The 22,117-nt window shown below is 40.6% G+C and overlaps 1 protein-coding gene across 8 annotated transcripts in view; it reads left to right on the top strand.

Moving 5' to 3' along the window:
* The first annotated feature begins 887 nt into the window (after positions 1-887).
* Positions 888-22,117, top strand: part of PLEKHA8 (pleckstrin homology domain containing A8) — a 115,551-nt gene continuing 94,321 nt past the window's right edge. For 3 of the 8 annotated variants that reach the window (XM_067746609.1, XM_067746615.1, XM_067746613.1), the window contains exon 1: positions 891-1,338. In XM_067746609.1, coding sequence (XP_067602710.1) covers positions 1,299-1,338 — 40 coding nt within the window. In that variant the 5' untranslated portion in view covers positions 891-1,298. Of the gene's footprint in view, positions 1,339-22,117 lie in introns of all 8 variants that reach the window. The other 5 variants (XM_067746611.1, XM_067746612.1, XM_067746610.1 and 2 more) reach the window with 5 other exon arrangements.

A 22,117-nucleotide genomic window follows, 5' to 3' on the forward strand; every position in this document is an offset into this window, starting at 1 on the left:
GGAAGAAACTGGAAAGCACTAGAGTTTCCAGTTAAAATAAAGGAGCCAAATTAAATTTGAATTAAAGGTAAACAACGAATTCATTGTTCTGTGTTTTTATTTGCTAAATCTGGTAACCTTACACTAAAGAAAAAGAAAGAAAGGAAAAAGATCTCTTGTAACGCCACCATCCAGAAATAATCATCTTAACATTTTGGTGCATGGTTTTGTGACATATGCCTAAAACAATTAGGATTCTATTGTATACTGTGTTTCGTAACCTGCTTTTACCACTGAAATCTATAGTTAACATTTTCCCTAGTCAAATATCCTTAGCACAGTCCTTTCTCACACTTTCATATGCATAGGAATCCCCCAAGAGATCTTGTTAAAATGCAAAGTTCGATTCGGGAGGTCCTGGGCTTGTGGCGAGATCCTACAATTCCGAGAAGCTCCTAGGTGATGTCAGTGCTGCCGTGCGCGGACCACACTTCCTGTAGCGAGGTTTTACAGTTTAGACAACATCTGTTTACGCTCGCTGGCCACCCACAGTATATTATCGTGAAATTCCCATCATCTCCGTACGCCTTATTGTTGGGTACCTCAATAGTCTTTAAGTGCGTAGGATTAATTAGCCTTGGAATAAGAATTGAATTCTGAAGACTAGAATCCAGGGGGCACCCTAAGGGGCCACGGTGGCTCCCAAACGTCTGGTGATGGAACCCATCTACGGCACCATTGAGTCAGGACTGTGTTGCACCGTTGTCCCAGAGGCCTTCCTCCTCCCTTCTCACCCTGCCTTTAGTCCCAAGCCTGCCTCCCGGGACTCATTTTCCCCGCGGGCCTCTCTCACTACATCAGCCATGGCGCCGGCGCCTCTAAACCCCGGGGTGGATTTTGGGAACAGACGCGCAAGCGGTGCACTGAGCATGCGCGAGCGGGCCCCGAGCTCCGTGGGTCGAGGACTCAGGTAGAGCGTCGTGGCGCCGCCAGCAACCAGCTCCTTCACTCGGGACATTTGGGTGGCTTCAGCCGCCCCTCGGACCCACCCAGTGCCTTGACCTCCTTGAGGACAGCGCGCCGGGCCCGCCGCGCCGGGCCACCGGCCGGCTGCGTCCTCACGTGCGGAGGCCGTCACAGTGACCCCGCCCCCGGGCCCGGGATGTGAGGCCCGCAGGGTGTCCCTGCACCGGGCCTAGGCGCCGGGAGTGGCCGGCTCGGCAGCGCCGGGCAATGGCCCTGCTGCCGGTGCTCCTCGCCTCCTGGGGCCTGGGGCAGTGAGGGGGCCGGCAGGCGAGGGCAAGGTGGCCGCGGGCGCCATGGAGGGGGTGCTGTACAAGTGGACCAACTATCTGAGCGGTGAGTGGGAGGCGTGCCAGGGTTCTGGTCCTTTGTCTGAGCCGCGGGAGGGTGGCGTCGGGACGCGCCTTCAGGGGGTCGGGGTCACGGTCCCTCCTGAGACCAGAGAGGCCTGCGCGGACCGGGAATGTTTCCCCACAGCAGTTCTATGTCTCCCGTGCTATACAGACACAGCCCCCTGTAGGGGCTGGGTGAGGGCCGTAGCTTTCCTCACTTCGAGGAAAGCTAAGAAATCCTGAGATGTGGGGTGACTTGAAAGGCACGATGCCCTCGGTGGCAGCGGGAGGGAGGCGCTGATTCCCGCAGTGGGGTCCTCTGGGAGTCTCGAATTCTGGCGAAGGAGCTGGTCTCAGAAGGTTTCAAATAAATGCCAGCAGTAACCTGGAATCCCAGAGGTGAAAGGTCCTTTTTCAAACAAAGTCCCCAGAGCAAGCACTTTCCCTTTGTCACCTGCAAAGTCATCCGAGTGCAGACCAAGGTATCAGAGTTACGTCTCAGTTCCAAAGTATGCACAAGGTTTTTGGTTTTCTCACTGGGCATTTCTTTTTGTTTTACAGACTCAGAAATTACCGTAAACTAGAACGCAAGCATTAGCAACTCTTTTCTTGTCCCGCTGAGCAGAATGGCTTAAAAATAGTATCCCACCCCCTTTCCAATTTGTGGAAGTACTTCATGTTTTGAGAAGGTCATAACTATTTTTCAGCTGCGAATATGATTCAGGACGAGCATTTTCATAAATGAGTATATAAATAAAAGCCTTCTGTGTTCTGGAAACTGTGCTAGGCACTTTTTTGAAATTAAACTTTTTATTATGGAAAATGAGGTGGGCACTTAAAATTTTAATAGCAATGTATTTGAAATGAGAAACATTCCCAGTGTCTCTTAGAGTGGCAGAGATGTATTTTCCCATCCTAGGGGACCATAGGACAGTTTTTTTTAAGGTTGTAGTGTGATCCTCTGGGGGTGTTTTAAGGACATTTGTGTCTGGGAGGAGCAGTTGGCATAGTGACTGATGAGGTTCTAGAGCACAGCCAGAAGTGCACCTGTTGGGTATACCCAGAATCTCTTCCCTATGCATAGTGTGGTTGCAAATGAGTTCTGTTTATTTTTCTTGTGATCATTAGTAGAAACTGAGTGAGGAGGGGTGTTTTAGAAGACTTGCCCTTTGCTTCAAGGACCTTCATTTGATGTCAAGAGATTGTATTTGATGTGGATGCCTCATGGCTGGACTCTGGTGAATGTCAGAGGCTAAGTTCTCTTAACCTAAAGGGAGGGTGCTTGATCAAGTAATTTGCTTTTGAGATATCTCTAAGCTCTAAGATGTATAATCTTATGCCCTTGAATGAAATTTAGTCGCTGGTCTTGGTCTTTCCCCCCTTTCCATCACACACACCTTTTAACTTGTTTTCTTTCATCCTCAACACTCTTCCTTCTTTTGTTCCATCTCCCCTGCTCCTTTTTTTTTTTTTTTTTTTTTGCCTCTTCTTTCTTCTTCTCCTCCTCCTTTATATAGAAGGTTTAGTCTCTTGGTACTGTACCTACTTCCTGGTCATGAAATATCTTTCTTTCCCCTTACTGTTTTTATGTATCCTTCAATAAAGCAAAATTTCTCTAGAAGGATCTTTTGGAATCTTTATCATGTGGTGCCTGTACCATCTGTTCTGTTGGAAAAGAGTCTACTTTTTTCTGCCCCAAGTAAGAGAAGTTAATTTTGTGAGTGATGCCATAGTGGAAGCCCTAAAGAAAAGGGGCACTGGAGCCATTGCCAGAGATGACTGTCCTTACATCATGCTGCTTGTTCCCATGGCCCACAAGCCACCTCTCTGTGGACAAACTGTTCATAGAAGCCCATCACACTGGGTATACTTAGAATTACGGTTCAGCACATTCTCTTTCCTTAGGAGATACATTTACTTTGGAAACGAACGGTAATAGTCTAGGAGGAGCAAATGCATTTTTGTTTCTTCCACCCTTTTATGCAAGTTAGTCTCCCCAAAAGAGCATAGCGTGAGTGTTAATGACAAGCTTTGACGAAGACATCACTAATTTTCTTCTCCTGAAGCTTGTTTTTAAAAGTAACATCTTTTTTCTTATGGTTTTGCACATAGTAATTTAAAAATACATGTAATATCAATCTAAATTTTTGTTCATTTTGAATTTTTCTCCGAAGGGAGTACATGACCCGTTTGTGTAGTTTATTTCCGTCATGTCCACAGCTTGATGTGGGATGCCTTATGTCCAAATTTGACTGGAGAGGTTAGGGAAACAGTTTATCAGCTGATCCTTTGAATCCTTGGTGGATGTTGTTAATTTCATTCACCAGCTACTGGTGTGCTGGGCTCTGTGCTAGGCACAGGGCAAAAACAAGACAAACACTGCTCCTGCCTTTCTTGAGCTTACAGTCTGGTGGGGGAGACAGACATTCATTGGATACATGGTTGGAAGCAAGTTCCAAGTGTGTGTGATTTGAGGGGAGAGGATGAGAGAGGCTAGTCTGTGTCGCTGGGTAAGGCTTCACTGAGGAAAAGATTTAAGCAGAGCCTGAAGGATAAACAGAAGCTGGGTAGGTGGTGAGGCCATAGCAGAAGTGCAGTGGGAGACTATAAGGAAAAACTTTTTAGGCTCAGGGAATGTCAGTGTGAAGGCCCTAAAGCAGGAAAAAAACTGGTAAGTGTAAGGAAAGGAAAGAAGACCCACATGGCTGGAGAGCTGAGAAGAGGCTCCAACAAGACTGCAGGGATGGAGGGCAGGCCTGAAATTGCAGGACCCCATAGGCTGGTTTAAACACTGTGGAGTGATTGTGCATGCACGTGCATGTGTTTGCGTGTGTGTAAGAGAGAAATGGTGAGATTGTTTAAAAGCTCATTTTGGTTACACTTATTGTATTTTGCCAAATACTGTAGTTATTTTGTGAGCTTCTCTTGCCTCTTGAGTTAAACTGTTAGGTATCAATTACTGAAAGTTGGAAACATCCATCAAGCCCTGAGAATAGCAGCATCTAAATTGCTCGCATGAGTGTGCTGCTAAAATACAGAAAGAGAAAGGAAGAAAAGTCTCTTTTCCCTAATCTATTAGGCAAACTCAGGTACCCTGTGCTCCATCAGAGGAAAAGGAAAAAGAAAAAGAGCTTCTGTGTATTTTCTTCAACATGCTGAGCCATCCTGCCTTTTGTGCAGTAGAACATTGGATATTCTGGGATTTAGTGTCCACCCCTCTCTTCACATATTAGAAGATTAAGCCCGGAATGGAAAGGGGGTGGATTAAACATTTTACAAACACCTGCATTGTATGAGACATAACAGTAGGCACTGTAAGTTTGTTATTTGTATCTTTCAAGCCCTAAAAGTTAGTCAAGGGGTATTATACCTGCTTGGTTATACGTTAATGCTCTATACTAGAACACTAGTTGAGTCAAAGAGTCCTAAAGTCTAGTGCCGGCTGCCACTGCCAGCTGCAGTCACTTTATCATTCTGAGCTTGAGTATCTTCCTCCATAAAAGTGATGAGATGTACCCATTAGTAATTGTAAGAATAGTAAAAAAACAAAACCAAAAAAAAATACTTAACACTTCTAATGTTCTAGGCACTATTCTAAATATTTTACATGGATTAACTCATTTAATCTTTGCAGTAATTTTAGGAAGCAGTTGCCTTTATTATTCCCATTTTCCAGATGAAGACATTGAGGCACAGAAAGGTGGAGGAAGGAACTAGCCCAAGGTTGCACAGTTAGTAAGTGGCTCCAGTGTCTGTTTTCCATTCATTACATAATACTTGTAAAGGTCCTTCCTGCTTGATCGTTATATAATTCTAGCTGATTCATAATGTGCCTATATTTAAAGTATGTCGACCTAGAATAGCAGACTTTATTTGGGGGTGGGAGGTGGGGAGGAATTCAGGAGTACGGAGGACTTTGCCTGGTGTTGTGCATATGTTTTGTCACAATGAAATTTTCTGAGCTGTGCTCTGAGCTTTCTACTTTCAGTTTTAGGTCCCTTTCCTGCCCACTCAGCACACAGGAGGGCTTCTGCCATGAGCTCTAGCCGGTTGCAGGCTTCTTGGGCCCTTCCAGTGCAGTAAAACACAAGCACATTGCAGCACTGCATTCCAAAAATAACAAAAGCTTGCATCATGCTCACCAGATGGTTGTCTAAGGAGGTGCTATAATTTTGCTTACCCCCCCAGGTGGAAGAAGGTGATGCTTGTTCATATATGTTTGTACTGTGTAAACAGTGCCAAGAGGCCATCTGGAATGTGAGTGATTCAGAGCAAGATTCTCATGGTCTCACAACCACTAGTCAACCTTTTTTTTTTTTTTTAACATCTTTACTGAGATATGAATTAACCTCTCATGAATTTCACCCATTTAAATAAAATATACTAGTCAAGGGCTTCCCTGGTGGCACAGTAGTTGAGAGTCCGCCTGCCGATGCAGGGGACACGGGTTCGTGCCCCGGTCCGGGAAGATCCCACATGCCGTGGAGCGGCTGGGCACGTGAGCCTTGGCCACTAAGCCTGCGCGTCCGGAGCCTGTGCTCCACGACGGGAGAGGCCACAACAGTGAGAGGCCCACGTACCGCAAAAAAAAAAACACACAAAAAAAATTAAAGTATACTAGTCAATGGTTTTTAATATATTTACAGTGTATAACCATCACCACAATCAATTTTAAAACATTTGCATTATCCTAAAAAGAAATACCCATTATCAACCATTCCCCCCACCCCCTCTTGCCCTTGACAACCACTAATTTGTCTGTATAAATTTGCCTATTCCAGACATTTCATATAAATGGAATCATACATTATGTTGTCTTTTGTGACTGGCTTCTTTTACCTACTGTGATGTTTTTTTGGATTCATCAGTGTTGTAGCATGTATCAGTACTTCATTCCTTTTTATTAACAAATAATTTTCTATTGTATGTATATATCATTTTGATTGTTCATCAACTGATGAACATTTGGGTTGCTCCATTCTTTTGGTTATTATGAGTAATGGTGCTGTGAACATTTGTGTCACGTTTCTGTGTGGACGTGTTTTCATTTCTCTTGAATATAAACCTAGGAGTAGAATTGTGGGGTCATGTGGTAACTCTTTAACAGTTTGGGGAACTGCTAAACTTTTCCAAAGTGGCTACACCATTTTACATTATTGTTAGTAATGAAAGAAGTTTCCTGTTTCTTCACAGCCTCGCCAACATTTGTTATTGTCTGTCTCTTTTATTATATCTATCCTCGTGAGTGTGAAGTGGTAGCTCAGTGTGGTTTATATTTCCCTAATGACTAATGATGTTGATCATCATTTCATGCGTTTATTTAGCCATTTGTACATCTTCTTTGGAGAAATGTCTATTTACATCCTTTGCCCATTTGTTAATTGGGTTATTTTTTCATTATGGAATTGTTAGGGCTCTTTATTCTAGATACAAGTTCCTTATCATATATTATTTGCAAATATATTTTCCTGTTCTATAGATTGTCTTTCACTTTCTTATGGTGTCATTTGCAGCACAAAAGTTTTAAATTTTGACGTCTAGTTTATCAGTTTTTTTCTCTTATTGCTTGTGCATTTAGTGTCAAATCTTAAACCTTTGCCTAACCCCAGGTCCTATTTTTTTTTCTAAAATTTTTTTGTAGTTTAGCTCTTACTTAATCTCCCTGAGCCTCAGTTTTGTGACAGCAAGAATAATAGCCATACTAGGTTTGTTATAAAGGTGAAATGGATCGCATATATGAATGTGCCTTGTACATAATTCACTTCAGGTTAGGTTTTCCTGGTTAATGATACCAGGGAAAAAATCAGTTTGTACTGCCTCTGTGTGAATTGTGGCTCCTTGTGGTTTGTGAGAGTATATGTATCCTGAATTCCTTAAATCGTCCTTTTGGAAGTTGGAGGGGTATAAATTATAAAGGAAAAGATGCAAATAACCCATCAGAATTTTGGAAGTGACTCTACAGTCCTATGACAGTCATCCTTGTGGATGAATGGTGATTACAGATCATGTAATTCTGTGTACCACTGGTATGTACTTTTGCTCCCAGCAAAAATTAATTAATAATTTGTTAAGGAACATAAGAGATGTGAAACCATTGCCTCATTGCCACTGCATCAAAAGAAATACCCATCTTCCCCTTGATTCTGATGTGTGATGTGACTGGAGATACTAGGAGTGATCCATGGAGTATTATGTGATTGAAGTGGTCTGTGGATGGAAGAAGCCTGGGTACCATTGTTCTCAGACTGTACTCTCAGTGTTTAATCCTCACCACTTCCTGTTACGATTACCTTCATCTTATTTAGAATTGAGCAAAAAAGCTAGTTAAATTCCGTTAGGAATAGATTTGAGACCAAAAAAACCAGCAGTGGAGCTATTTTTGTATGCAAGACAGATGAATGAGACAATAGGGAAGGTGAGTCCAAAAATTACCATGATGGTTGGGCATTTTTCTCCCCAGATCCATTTTCAAGTTGGCCTTGGAGGGTATAAAAGTACCAGGAGAGAAGGAGAAATGGATAATACAGAGTTAGCCAGAGAGAGGGCTGACCGTTCTCAGTATTCCTATCACATCAGAGGAAGCAAAATACCATTTGCTTGAGAATCTATTCCATGTCCTTCAGGTAGAATTGTTCCTATATAGTCCAAGACAAGGATGGCTCTGTTTTGATCATTAGATATCAGAGAAATGGTTTCAGCAATCTAGTTTTAACATGGTCTAATAGCCCCCAGTCAATCAATCTTTCATTTACTGAGAATAAATGATTAAAAAACACTGCTTATCAACTTCTTACCAGACCCTATGTGGGTTGTTGGGAATACTGTTTTGAGTACAACATGATCCTTGTTCTCAAGGAGGTCATAGTCTAGTGAACATCTTTCTCAACTACAAAAATGCCCTTCCAGATAAATTTGTGATTTTGACCTTGAAGCTTCTATGTGGTTATTCTGAGACTGGCTTGACAAGGCTTAGAGGGACCACATTGCATATAGCTGGTCCCTAGGTGTAGTTAGATGTTACCTATCACCCTCGGGTGTCTTTACTGGAATTTTAAAGGCAAATTTGGGGCACCCCTGACCAGTAATGTTAGTCTTTGGTCATCCAGGTTGACACCACAGATGTCCTGTTGCTTTTCTGCCTCTGCTGGCCAGTATTTACAACTTGGATGGAGTCCAGCCGTTCAACTTCTGAGGCCAGTATAAGCGGCCAAAAATTAAGAGAAGAAAGTAAGAAAGTGAGGAAGGTGTAAAACTTGAGGAGACAGGCATACCTTTGTCAAGAAAAATGTAGAGAATCCTTTTTCAGGAGTGGTCAGGGAAGACTTCATGGAAAAGGAGGGACCAAAGGGTGGGTGGGATTGGCCTGGACAGAAAGAGTAAGGTGTGAGGGAACAGAAGGAACCCTCAATGAAGAAACCAGCAGGACTAAAAAGGAGGGTTCTTTTCTGGGAGCAGGAGGTTATACTGGGGTGTTGTTAGGATGGGATTAGATTATTAAACCAAGCCAAGCCTGAGAGTTTCAAGTTGGTATTGTAGGGAATCTCTAGGGGTTTCTAAATAGGAGGAAAGGACAGGTAGAAACAGTACTTCAGGAAGATTCGGCCATCTGAAACATGATAAGGGAAGAGGGAAGGTTGAAATACAAGGGCAAGATGATGTGGGAAGGCAAGAGGGGAGGCATTGTTCCCCATTTCACAGATGAATAAACCAAGGTCACGTGCTAAACACTTCACTTAGAACAATACTGCAAATAAGTCCTGAGCCAGGTCTGCCTGACCCCATGTCCTTTCCATGACTTCATGCCCTGGTGTGGGCACCGTGGAACATTTGAAGCCGGAAGTAGAAATGAGGGTGATTGGGTAGGATTTAAGGATTGACCTGGAGGAATAGGGCAGAAGTGACCCTCAGGCTTGGAGCTAAGATGATAAGAGAATGCTAGGTTTGTTAAGAGAGACAGTGTAGTCTGAAGGAAGATGACATATTAAACCTTGGATACTCAGTTTAGTTCATCTCTCTCTCCAGTTTATAAACTGGAAAATAATGCCCAAAGGACTTAAATGACATGCTCAAGATGGCACATCTGCGACCAGCACTCACCCGCCTGAGAGGCTTGTCTGCTAAGCTGCCAGGGTGGGTGGGGGCTGGGAGCTGGGAGCTGAGGCTCGGGCTTTGGAGGTCAGACCCCAGGGAGAGGACTGGGGTTGGCTGTGTGAACACAGCCTGAAGGGGGCTAGTGCGCCGCAGCTAGCCAGGAGGGAGTCCGGGAAACAGTCTGGACCTGCCTAAGAGGCACGAGACCATTGTTCCAGGGTGTGCGAGGAGAGGGGATTCAGAGCACCACCTAAACGAGCTCCAGAGACGGGCGGGAGGCACAGCTAACAGTGCGGACCCCAGAGACGGGCATGAGACGCTAAGGCTGCTGCTGCAGCCACCAAGAAGCCTGTGTGCGAGCACAGGTCACTCTCCACACCTCCCCTCCCGGGAGCCTGTGCAGCCGGCCACTGCCAGGGTCCCGTGATCCAGGGACAACTTCCCCAGGAGAATGCACAGCGCGCCTCAGGCTGGTGCAACGTCATGCCGGCCTGTGCTACCGCAGGCTCGCCCCGACTCCATAACCCTCTCTCCCTGCGGCCTGAGTGAGCCAGAGCCCCCTAATAAGCTGCTACTTTAACCCTGTGCTCTCTGAGCGAAGAACAGGCACCCTCAGGCGACCTACACTCAGAGGGGGGGCCAAATCCAAAGCTGAACCCCAGGAGCTGTGCAAACAAAGAAGAGAAAGGGAAATCTCTCCCAGCAGCCTCAGGAGCAGCGGATTAAATCTCCACAATCAACTTGATGTACCCTGCATCTCTGGAATACCTGCATAGACAATGAATCATCCCAAATTGAGGAAGTGGACTTTGGGAGCAAAGACATATATTTTTTCTCCATTTTTCTCTTTTTGTGAGTGTGTATGTATATGCTTCTGTGTGTGATTTTGTCTGTATAGCTTTGCTTTTACCATTTGTCCTAGGGTTCTGTCTGTCCTTTTTTTTTTAGTATAGTTTTTAGCGCTTGTTATCATTGGTGGATTTGTTTTTTGGTTTGGTTGCTTTCTTCTTTCTTTCTTTCTTTTTAATTATTTAAAAACAATTTTTAATATTTTTTTAATTTTAATAACATTCTTTTATTTTATTTCATTTTATTTTATCTTTTTCATTCTTTCTTTCTTTTGTTCTCCCTTTTATTCTGAGCCGTGTGGATGACAGGCTCTTGGTGCTCCACCCAGGCATAAGGGCTGTGCCTCTGATGTGGGAGAGCCAAGTTCAGGACATTGGTTCACCAGAGACCTCCCAGCTCCACGTAATATCAAACGGCAAAAACCTCCCAGAGATCTCCATCTCAAAGCCAAGACCCAGCTCCACTCAACAACCAGCAAGCTACACTGCTGGACACCCTATGCCAGACAACTAGCAAGACAGGAATACAGCCCCACCCATTAGCAGAGAGGCTGCCTAAAATCATAATAAGGTCAGACACCCCAAAACACACCACCAGATGTGGACCTGCCCATCAGAAAGACAAGATCCAGCCTCATCCACCAGAACACAGGCACTGGTCCCCTCCTGCAGGAAGCCTACACAATGCACTGAACCAACCTTACTCACTGGGGCAGACACCAAAAACAACGGGAACTACGAACCTGCAGCCTGCAAAAAGGAGACTCCAAAAACAGTAAGTTAAGCAAAATGAGAAGACAGAGAAACACACAGCAGATGAAGGAACAAGGTGAAAACCCACCAGACCTAACAAATGAAGAGGAAAGAGGCTGTCTACCTGAGAAAGAATTCAGAATAATGATAGTAAAGATGATCCAAAATCTTGGAAATAGAATGGAGAAAATACAAGAAACGTTTAACAAGGACCTAGAAGAACGAAAGAGCAAACAAACAATGATGAACAATACAATAAATGAACTAAAAATTTCTCAAGAAGGGATCAATAGCAGAATAACTGAGGCAGAAGAACGGATAAGTGACCTGGAAAATAAAATACTGGAAATAACTACTGCAGAGCAGAATAAAGAAAAAAGAATGAAAAGAATTGAGGACAGTCTCAGAGACCTCTGGGACAACATTAAATGCACCAACATTTGAGTTATAGGGGTCCCAGAAGAAGAAGAGAAAAAGAAAGGTACTGAGAAAATATTTTAAGAGATTATAGTTGAAAACTTCCCTAATATGGGAAAGGAAATAGGTAATCAAGTCCAGGAAGCACAGAGAGTCCCATACATGATAAATCCAAGGAGAAACATGCCAAGACATATTAATCAAACTATCAAAAATTAAATACAAAGAAAAAATATTAAAAGCAGCAAGGGAAAAACAACAAATAACATACAAGGGAATCCCCAGAAGGTTAACAGCTGATCGTTCAGCAGAAACTCTGCAAGCCAGAAGGGAGTGGCAGGACATATTTAAAGTGATGAAAGGGAAAGACCTACAACCAAGATTACTCTACCCAGCAAGGATCTCATTCAGATTTGATGGAGAAATTAAAACCTTTACAGACAAGCAAAAACTAAGAGAATTCAGCACCACCAAACCAGCTTTACAACAAATGCTAAAGGAACTTCTCTAGGCAGGAAACACAAGAGAAAGAAAAGACCTACAATAACAAACCCAAAACAATTAAGAAAATGGTGACAGGAACATACATATCAATAATTACCTGAAATGTAAATGGATTAAATGCTCCAACCAAAAGACATAGACTGGCTGAATGGATACAAAAACAAGACCCGTATATATGCTGTCTAAGAGACACCCACTTCAGACCTAGGGACACATACAGACTGAAAGTGAGGGAATGGAAAAAGATATTCCATGCAAATGGAAATCAAAAGTAAGCTGGAGTAGCAATGCAATTCTCATATCAGACAAAATAGATTTTAAAACAAAGACTATTACAAGAGACAAAGAAGGACACTACATAATGATCAAGGGATCAATCGAAGAAGAAGATATAACAACTGTAAATATTTATGCACCCAACATAGGAGCACCTCAATACATAAGGCAAATACTAACAGCCATAAAAGGGGAAATCGACAGTAACACATTCATAGTAGGGGACTTTGACACCCCACTTTCGCCAATGAACCGATCATCCAAAATGAAAATAAATAAGGAAACAGAAGCTTTAAATGATACATTAAACAAGACAGACTTAATTGATATTTATAGGACATTCCATCCAAAAACAACAGAATACACTTTCTTCTCAAGTACTCATGGAACATTCTCCAAGATAGATCATATCTTGGGTCACAAATCAAGCCTTGGTAAGTGTAAGAAAATTGAAATCGTATCAAGTATCTTTTCTGACCACAACGCTATGAGACTAGACATCAATTACAGGAAAAAAGTCTGTAAAATATACAAACACATGGAGGCTAAACAATACACTACTTAATAACGATGAGATCACTGAAGAAGTCAAAGAGGAAATCAGAAAGCACCTAGAAACAAATGACCATGAAAACATGACAAGCCAAAACCTATGGGATGCAGCAAAAGCAGTTCTAAGAGGGAAGTTTATAGCAATACAATCCTACCTTAAGAAACAAGAAACATCTCAAATAAACAGCCTAACCTTACACCTAAAGCAATTAGAGAAAGAACAAAAAAACCCCAAAGTTAGCAGAAGGAAAGAAATCGTAAAGATCAGATCAGAAATAAATGAAAAAGAAATGAAGAAAACGATAGCAAAGATCAATAAAACTAAAAGCTGGTTCTTTGAGAAGATAAACAAAATTGATAAACCATTAGGCGCACTCATCAATAAAAAAACCGGAAAAGATTCAAATCAATAGAATTAGAAATGAAAAAGGAAAAGTAACAACTGACCCTGCAGAAATACAAAGGATCATGAGAAATTACTACAAGCAACTACATGCCAAAAAAATGGACAACCTGGAAGAAATGGACAAATTCTTAGAAAAGCACAACCTTCCGAGACTGAACCAGGAAGAAATAGAAAATATAAACAGACCAATCACAAGCACTGAAATTGAAACTGATTAAAAATCTTCCAACAAACAAAAGCCCAGGACCAGATGGCTTCACAGGTGATTTCTATCAAACATTTAGAGATGAGCTAGCACCTATCATTCTCAAACTCTTCCAAAATATAGCAGAGGGAGGAACACTCCCAAACTCATTCTACGAGGCCACCATCACCCTGATACCAAAACCAAACAGAGATGTCACAAAGAAAGAAAAGTACCGGCCAATATTACTGATGAACATAGATGCAAAAATCCTCAACAAAATACTAGCAAACAGAATCCAACAGCACATTAAAAGGATCATACACCATGATCAAGTGGGGTTTATCCCAGGAATGCAAGGAATCTTCAATATATGCCAATCAATCAACGTGATACACCGTATTAACAAATTGAAGGAGAAAAACCATATGATCATCTCAATAGATGCAGAGAAAGCCTTCGACAAAATTCACCACCCATTTATGATAAAAACCCTCCAGAAAGTAGGCACAGAGGGAACTTACCTCAACATAAGAAAGGCCATGTATGACAAACCCACAGCCAACATTGTCCTCAATGGTGAAAAACTGAAAGCATTTCCACTAAGATCAAGAACAAGACAAGGTTGCCCACTCTCACCACTCTTCTTCAACATAGTTTTGGAAGTTTTAGCCACAGCAATCAGAGAAGAAAAAGAAATAAAAGGAATCCAAATTGGAAAACAAGAAGTAAAGCTGTCACTGTTTGCAGATGACATGATACTATACGTAGAGAATCCTAAAGATGCTACCAGGGAACTACTAGAGCTAATCAGTGAATTTGGTAAAGTAGCAGGATACAAAATTAATGCACAGAAATCTCTTGCATTCCTATACACTAATGATGAAAAATCTGAAATAGAAATTAAGAAAACACTCCCATTTACCATTGCAACAAAAAGAATAAGATACAAGGAATAAACCTACCTAAGGAGACAAAAGACCTATATGCGGAAAACTATAAGACACTGATGAAAGAAATTAAAGATGATACAAGTAGATGGAGAGATATACCATGTTTTTAGATTGGAAGAATCAACATTGTGAGAATGACTATACTACCCAAAGCAATCTAAGATTCAATGCAATCCCTATCAAACTACCACTGGCATTTTTCACAGAACTAGAACAAAAAATTTCACAATTTGTATGGAAACACTAAAGACCCCAAATAGCCAAAGCAATCTTGAGAAAGAAAAACAGAGCTGGAGGAATCAGGCTCCCTGACTTCAGATTATACTACAAAGCTACAGTAATCAGGACAGTATGGTACTGGCACTAAAACAGAAATATAGATCAATGGAACAGGATAGAAAGCACAGAGATAAACCCATGCACATATGGTCACCTTATCTTTGATAAAAGAGGCAAGAATATACAATGGAGAAAAGACAGCCTCTTCAACAAGTGGTGCTGGGAAAACTGGACAGCTACATGTAAAAGAATGAAATTAGAGCACTCCCTAACACCATACACAAAAATAAACTCAAAATGGATTAGAAACCTAAATGTAAGGCCAGACACTATCAAACTCTTAGAGGAAAACATAGGCAGAACACTCTATGACATAAATCACAGCAAGATCCTTTTTGACCCACCTCCTAGAGAAAGGGAAATAAAAACAAAAATAAATAAATTGGGCCTAATGAAACTTCAAAGCTTTTGCACAGCAAAGGAAACCATAAACAAGATGAAAAGACAACCCTCAGAATGGGAGAAAATATTTGCAAATGAAGCAAGTGACAAAGGATTAATCTCCAAAATTTACAGGCAGCTCATGCAGCTTAATAACAAAAATGAAAACAACCCAATCCAAAAATGGGCGGAAGACCTAAATAGACATTTCTCCAAAGAAGATATACAGAGTGCCAGCAAACACATGAAAGGATGCTCAACATCACTAATCATTAGAGAAATGCAAATCAAAACTGCAATGATGTATCACTTCACACCAGTCAGAATGGCCATCATCAAAAAGTCTACAAAGAATAAATGCTGGAGAGGGTGTGGAGAAAAGGGAAACCTCTTGCACTGTTGTTGGGAATGTAAATTGATACAGCCACTATGGAGAACAGTATGGAGGTTCCTTAAAAAACTAAAAATAGAACTACCATATGACCCAGCAATCCCACTACTGGGCATATACCCTGAGAAAACCATAATTCAAAAAGAGTCATGTCCCACAATGTTCATTGCAGCACTATTTACAATAGCCAGGACATGGAAGCAGCCTAAATGTCCATCGACAGATGAATGGATAAAGAAGATGTGGCACATAGTATACAATGGAATATTACTCTGCCATAAAAGGAAACGAAATTGAGTTATTTGTAGTGAGGTGGATGGACCTAGAGTCTGCCATACAGAGTGAAGTAAATCAGAAAGAGAAAAACAAATACTGTATGCTAACACATATATATGGAATCTAAAAAAAAATAAAAACATGGTCATGAAGAACCTAGGGGCAAGATGGGAATAAAGATGCAGACCTACTAGAGAATGGACTTGAGGACAAGGGGAGGGGGAACAGTAAGCTGGGACAAAGTGAGAGAGTGGCATGGTCATATATACACTACCAAATGTAAAATAGATAGCTAGTGGGAAGCAGCCGCACGGCACAGGGAGATCAGCTCAGTGCTTTGTGACCACCTAGAGGGGTGGGAGGGTGGGAGAGAGGGAGACGTAAGAGGGAAGAGATATGTGGACATATGTATATGTATAACTGATTCACTTTGTTATAAAGCAGAAACTAACACACCATTGTTAAGCAATTATACTCAAAGATGTTAAAAAAGGATGGCACATCTGGATGTTATGAGTCTGAACTTTAAGCAAAGTTTCCTGACTATTTTTTTGAGTAAGGTGATGGTGGGACATATTAGAGGGCATTGCCTAGACAAATAAATAAAACAAATATCTAGTTTGGTAGCCCAAAGCTCACACAAAAGAGGTGACTAACAGAAGATTTTAAAGAGAATTTGGTATCATATATTGCAGTTATAGTCTCCTCACCATCTGCATGCCTGACTCTCCAGAAGACTGTCACTCTTTGAGGGCTGGCATTTTCTTTTTTCTAAATCTCCATTCCTGGAAAATTATAAGTGCTCAAAAAAAAATGCTTTCTAAGCTAATTAATGGTAAATTAAGGAGCCTATAATTTAGCTAATGCTTGGTTATTATCTGTTACTATTAGGGGTGCGTCTTCTTCTTTCCTCCCCAGCTGTAGCAAAACTCTTACTGACTGACTTGACAAAGAAACCCAAAGCTTTGTTATCTGCTGTCCTGTCTGGAGCTCCCCAAGGGAAGCTTAGTCATGATGGAGGGCTCTGATGAGGTAGAGTATAGCTGAACACCCAGGGCTGGACAGTGGACAGTACCAAGGCCATGGAGATCAAAGGTCAATAACTGAGCTTTGTTTCAATTTTAAAATGGTAGATTTTTTTCACCTTTAACATATAGATATAACATTCATAATATGTGAGGTATAATCATCATATAATTATATGGATTATGAACACAGCAACCATAATTAGTGGTGAATAAATTAAGTCTTGACTCACCACTTGAGAAAGATTGTCAATCCTATCAAGAAATTTAATCTTCCTTTGTATTCTTGACATTAGTTATTTTCTCATGATTATAAGAAAGAATTGTTTCCTGTTACTCTGTATTAAGATAGAGGTTTACAGGTTTTGAAAGCTGAAGGAGACTACTAGAGACTGTTAAACTCATGCTTTAATTTTGTAGAAAAGGAAACTAAAGCCAAAAGAAGTTAGGGACTTAATCAACCCTTTTGCTTCTCTTGTTCTATACCTGCTTAATTATAGTCACTAGTTTTTTCTTCTTATGGCTGATGAAATAGCACCTTTCCTTCACTTTTTTCTTTTCTTTTGGCCTAAGTTTCTGTAATGGATTGTTTTTTTTTTTTTTTTTTTTTTGCAGTACGCGGCCTCTCACTGTTGTGGCCTCTCCCGTTCCAGAGCACAGGCTCCGGATGCACAGGCTCAGCGGCCATGGCTCACGGGCCCAGCCGCTCCGCGGCATGTGGGATCTTCCCAGACCGGGGCACGAACCCGTGTCCCCTGCATTGGCAGGCAGACTCTCAACCACTGTGCCACCGGGGAAGCCCTGTAATGGATTTTAAATTTTTTTTAATTTTTTGACCACACTGCATGGCATGAGGGATCTTAGTTCCCCAGCCATGGATCAAACCCATGCCCCCTGCAGTGGAAGCGTGGAGTCTTAACTACTGGACTGCCAGGGAAGTCCCATGTAATGGATTTAAATAGCTCCTTCTCATGTTTTTCTGCATTTGTACATGGCAACATTTCATTATGGATTTTTTAAAGTTCACGGTGTGTAAATGTTTTATTTTTATCTGTATTTTCTTTTTCTGTTTAACAGTAAGATTGTAAACTTCTGGTTTCTCATAACACCTAATCAGCAAAAGTTCTGAAAAGGCTCTGATGGGTTTACAGGAAGAATGATGTACCCTAACATGAGGCTGACTAACATGAGGTTTCACTAAGTGGGCATCCCACTACTTGTTCTATTTGAATGTTGTTTTGGGGCCAACATAGAGTAAGCCCACTGTAGCCTCTCTCCCACTGATTACAATTAAAAGCTCAGAACAAAGTACTAAAAGCAAGTGCTTGAGGACTCTGAAAAGTATAACAACAGGCAGACTGGGGAGGGAAGACAAAACTTGAATGATCAACATGATAAAGATCAACACTCTTGAAACAAACAGAAAGGCAGAGATTCTTGGCAGAGAAATATAAACTATTCAAAAGGACTAAAAGGTGGCTTCCCTGGTGGCACAGTGTTTGAGAATCTGCCTGCCAGTGCAGGGGACATGGGTTCGAACCCTGGTCCAGGAGGATCCCACGTGCCGCGGAGCAACTAAGCCTGTGCGCCACAACTACTGAGCCTGTGCTCTAGAGCCCACGACCCACAACTACTGAGCCCACATGCCACAGCTATGGAAGCCCACATGCCTAGAGCCCATGCTCCGCAACAGGAGAAACCACAGCAATGAGAAGCCTGCTCGCCACAACCAGAGAAAAGCCCGCGCACAGCTACGAAGACCCAATGCATCCAAAAAAAATAAAATAAAATAATAAAATAAATAAATTTATGAAAAAATAGGGCTAAAAGGACATTTTTGAACTGAAAAGTACAATATCTGAAAAAAATTTTTAATCATTCGGTAGATTGGCTTAGTAGAATGCAAATGCAGATGACACAGGAAAGAATCAGTGAACTTGAATAAATCAATAGAAAGTATCTAGTCTGAAGAACAGAGAGAAAAAAGATTGGGAAAAAATGAATAAAAACTCAGGGACTTGTGGGACAATAACAAAAGGTCTAACATTCTGGCACTGGAGAAAGGAGAAGGGGAAAGGGGAAAGAAATTGGTGAAGAAAAGTGATTTGAAAAAATAGTAACTGAAAATTTCCCAAATTAGGTAAAAGCTACAAATGTACAGATTCAAGAAGCTCAGCAAACTCCAAGCAGTATAAACTCAAAGAAAGACATACCCACACACAACATAATGAAACTGCCGAAAGCTAAAAAAAAAATCTTAAAAGCAGCAAGAGTAGAAAGACACAATACATATAGGGCAACAACAATTTCAATATCTGGGATTTCTTTTCAGAAAGCATAGAGGCTAGAAGAAAGTGGAACAACATCTTTAAAGTGCTGAAAGAAAGGAATTGTCAACACAGCATTCTATATCCAATGAAATAGTATTCAAGGGTTACGGCAAAATAAAAATATCCTTAGATGAAGGAAAATTGTAATAAGGCATTTCTTTAAGCTGAGGGGAAGTGGTAATGGGGGAAGTTAGAACATCAGGATTAAAGGAAGAGCAACAGAAATGATAAATATCTTGGTAAATATAATAGACTTTTTCTCCTTTTAATTCTTTAAAATGTGTATGACTATTGGAAGCAAAAACTGTAACATTGTCATTGGGGATATAGTGTTCACTGTATGTATATGTAATATATATGATAACTATAATAAAGTTGGAAGGCTGAAAGGACTTATATGGTTTTAGGTTTGTATGTTTTACTTGAAATGATAAAACAATACTAAATAGGCTGAAAGTTAGATATGTATTTCATAAGCCCTAGAGCAACTAATGAAAAAATACCAAGAGATACAGCAAAAACTCCAATAGATAAATTAAAATGGATTCGTACAACCTGAAAGAAGGCAGAAAAGGGAGGAACAAAGTAACCCTGCACCCCCCCCCAAAAAAAACCAGGAAACAATAAAAAATAATAAAATATTGTCCCTAATTCCAACCATATTGATATCTATATCTATATCTATTAAGTGTAAGTGGTCTAAACAGATGAAGTAAAAGATACAGATGGTCAGGGGAAAAAAAGAAGACCGAACTATATGCTGTCTATGAGAAGAGATCAAGAAAGATTGAAAGTAAAAGTATATATGAACAGATGTAAAAATTGTCAGCAAAATATTAGCAAACTGAGTCCAAAAAATATAAAAAGAATTGTACACCATGACCAATTAGAATTGATCCAGGATATGCAAGGCTGGTTCAAATTTAAAAATCAATCTATCACATCAACAGACTAAAAAAGAAGAACCACACGATCGTATCAATAGATGCAGAAAAGGCATTTGGCAAATCACCCACTCATGATAAAAACTCAGTAAAATAGGGATAGAGGAGAACTTTCTCAACTTGATAAAGACTAGCTACAAAAAACCTACAGCTGACATCATACTTAATGGTGAGAACCTAGAAACTTTTCCACTAAGATCAGGTACAAAGGAAGGATGTCCTCCCTCATCACTCCTTTTTAACCTCATACTGGAAGTCGTTTCTAATACAGTAAGGCAAGAAAAGGAAATTAAAACTACACAGATTCGGAGGACTTCCCTGGCGGTCCAGTGGTTAAGACTCCACACTCCCAATGCAAGGGGCACAGGTTAGGTCCCTGGTCAGGGAACTAAGATCCTGCATGCTGTATGGAATGGCCAAACAAACAAACAAACAAAAAAGTATACAGATTCTGAAGGAAGACATAAAACTGTCTTTGTTCACCAATGATATGATCGCCTATGTAGAAAATCTGAAAGAACTGACGAAAAAACTGGTACTAATAAGTGATTATAGCAAGGTTGCAGGATACAAAGTTACTGTGCAAAAGTCAATTGCTTTCCTGTATACTGACAATGAACAAGCAGAATTTGAAATTCAAAACACAATATCTTCACATTAGCACCCCTAAAAATAAAAGACTTAGGTATAAATCTAACAACATATAGGCAAGATCTGTATGAGGAAAACTACGAAACTGGTGAATGAAATCAAAGAAACTTTAAATAAATGGAGAGATATTCCATGTTCATGAATAGAAATAATGTTGTCAAGATTTCAGTTCTTACCAACTTGATCTATAAATTCAATGCAATCCCAGTGAAAAATCCCAGAAAGTTATTTTATGGTTGTCAACAAACTGATTCTAAAGTTTATTTGGAGGGTTGGGGGCAGGTAAAAGACCCAAAATAGCCAACACGGTATTGAAGGAGAAGAACAAAGTTGAAAGACTGACGCTACCTGACTTCAAGACTTACTATAAAGCTACAGTAGTCAGTATTGTGTGGTACTGGTGAAATAATAGACAAATAGATCCATGTAACAAAGTAGAAAGCCCTGAAGTACACCCGCATAAATACAATCAACTGATCTTTGACAAAGGAGCAAAGGCAGTACAATGGAGCAAAGATAGTGTCTTCAACAAATGGTACTGGAACAATTGGACTTTTATATGCAAAAAAATGAATCTAGACACAGACCTTACACACTTCACCAAAATTAATTCAAAATGGATCACAGATCTAATTGTAAAATGCAAAACTATGAAACTCTTAGAAGATAGTGTTGGAGAAAATCTAGATGACCTTGGGTATTTTGATGCCTTTTTCAATAAAATCCCAAAGACACAGTCCATGAAATAAATAATTGATAAGCTGGACTTCATTAAAGTTAAAAACTTTTGCTCTGTGAAAGACAATATCAAGAGAATTAGAAGACAAATAACAGACTAAGAGAAAGTATTTGTAAAAGACATTGGATAAAAGGACTGTTACCCAAAATACACAAAAAACTCTTAAAACTCAACAATAAGAGAACAAAGAACCCAATCTAAAAATGGGTGAAAGACCCTAACAGACACCTCACCAAAAAGATATACAGATGGCAAATAAGCATAGGAAAACTAGCTCCACATCATATGTCATCAAGAAAATGCAAATTAAAGCAACGATGAGCTACCACTACACACCTGTTAGAATGGACAAAATCCAGAACACTGACAACACCAAATGCTGACAAGGGTGTGAAGCAACAGGAGCTCTCAAACATTGCTGATGGGAATGCAAAGTGGTGATGGCCACTTTAGAACAGTTTGGTGGTTTCTTACAAAACTAAACATACTCCTACCATATGATTCAGTGAATTCACTCCTTGGTATTTATCCAAAGGAACCAAAAACTTAGGTCTACACAAAAACTTACGTTCACACAAAAACCTGCACAAGGATCTTTATAGCAGCTTTATTCATAGTTGCCAAAACTTGGAAGCAAGCAAGATATCTTTTAGTAGGTGAATGTATAAACAAACTGTGGTACATCCAGAAAATGGAATATTATTAAACACTTAAAAGACATGA

This window comes from Pseudorca crassidens, chromosome 8 (genome assembly GCF_039906515.1).
Source record: "Pseudorca crassidens isolate mPseCra1 chromosome 8, mPseCra1.hap1, whole genome shotgun sequence".
NCBI classification, from domain to species: domain Eukaryota; kingdom Metazoa; phylum Chordata; class Mammalia; order Artiodactyla; family Delphinidae; genus Pseudorca; species Pseudorca crassidens.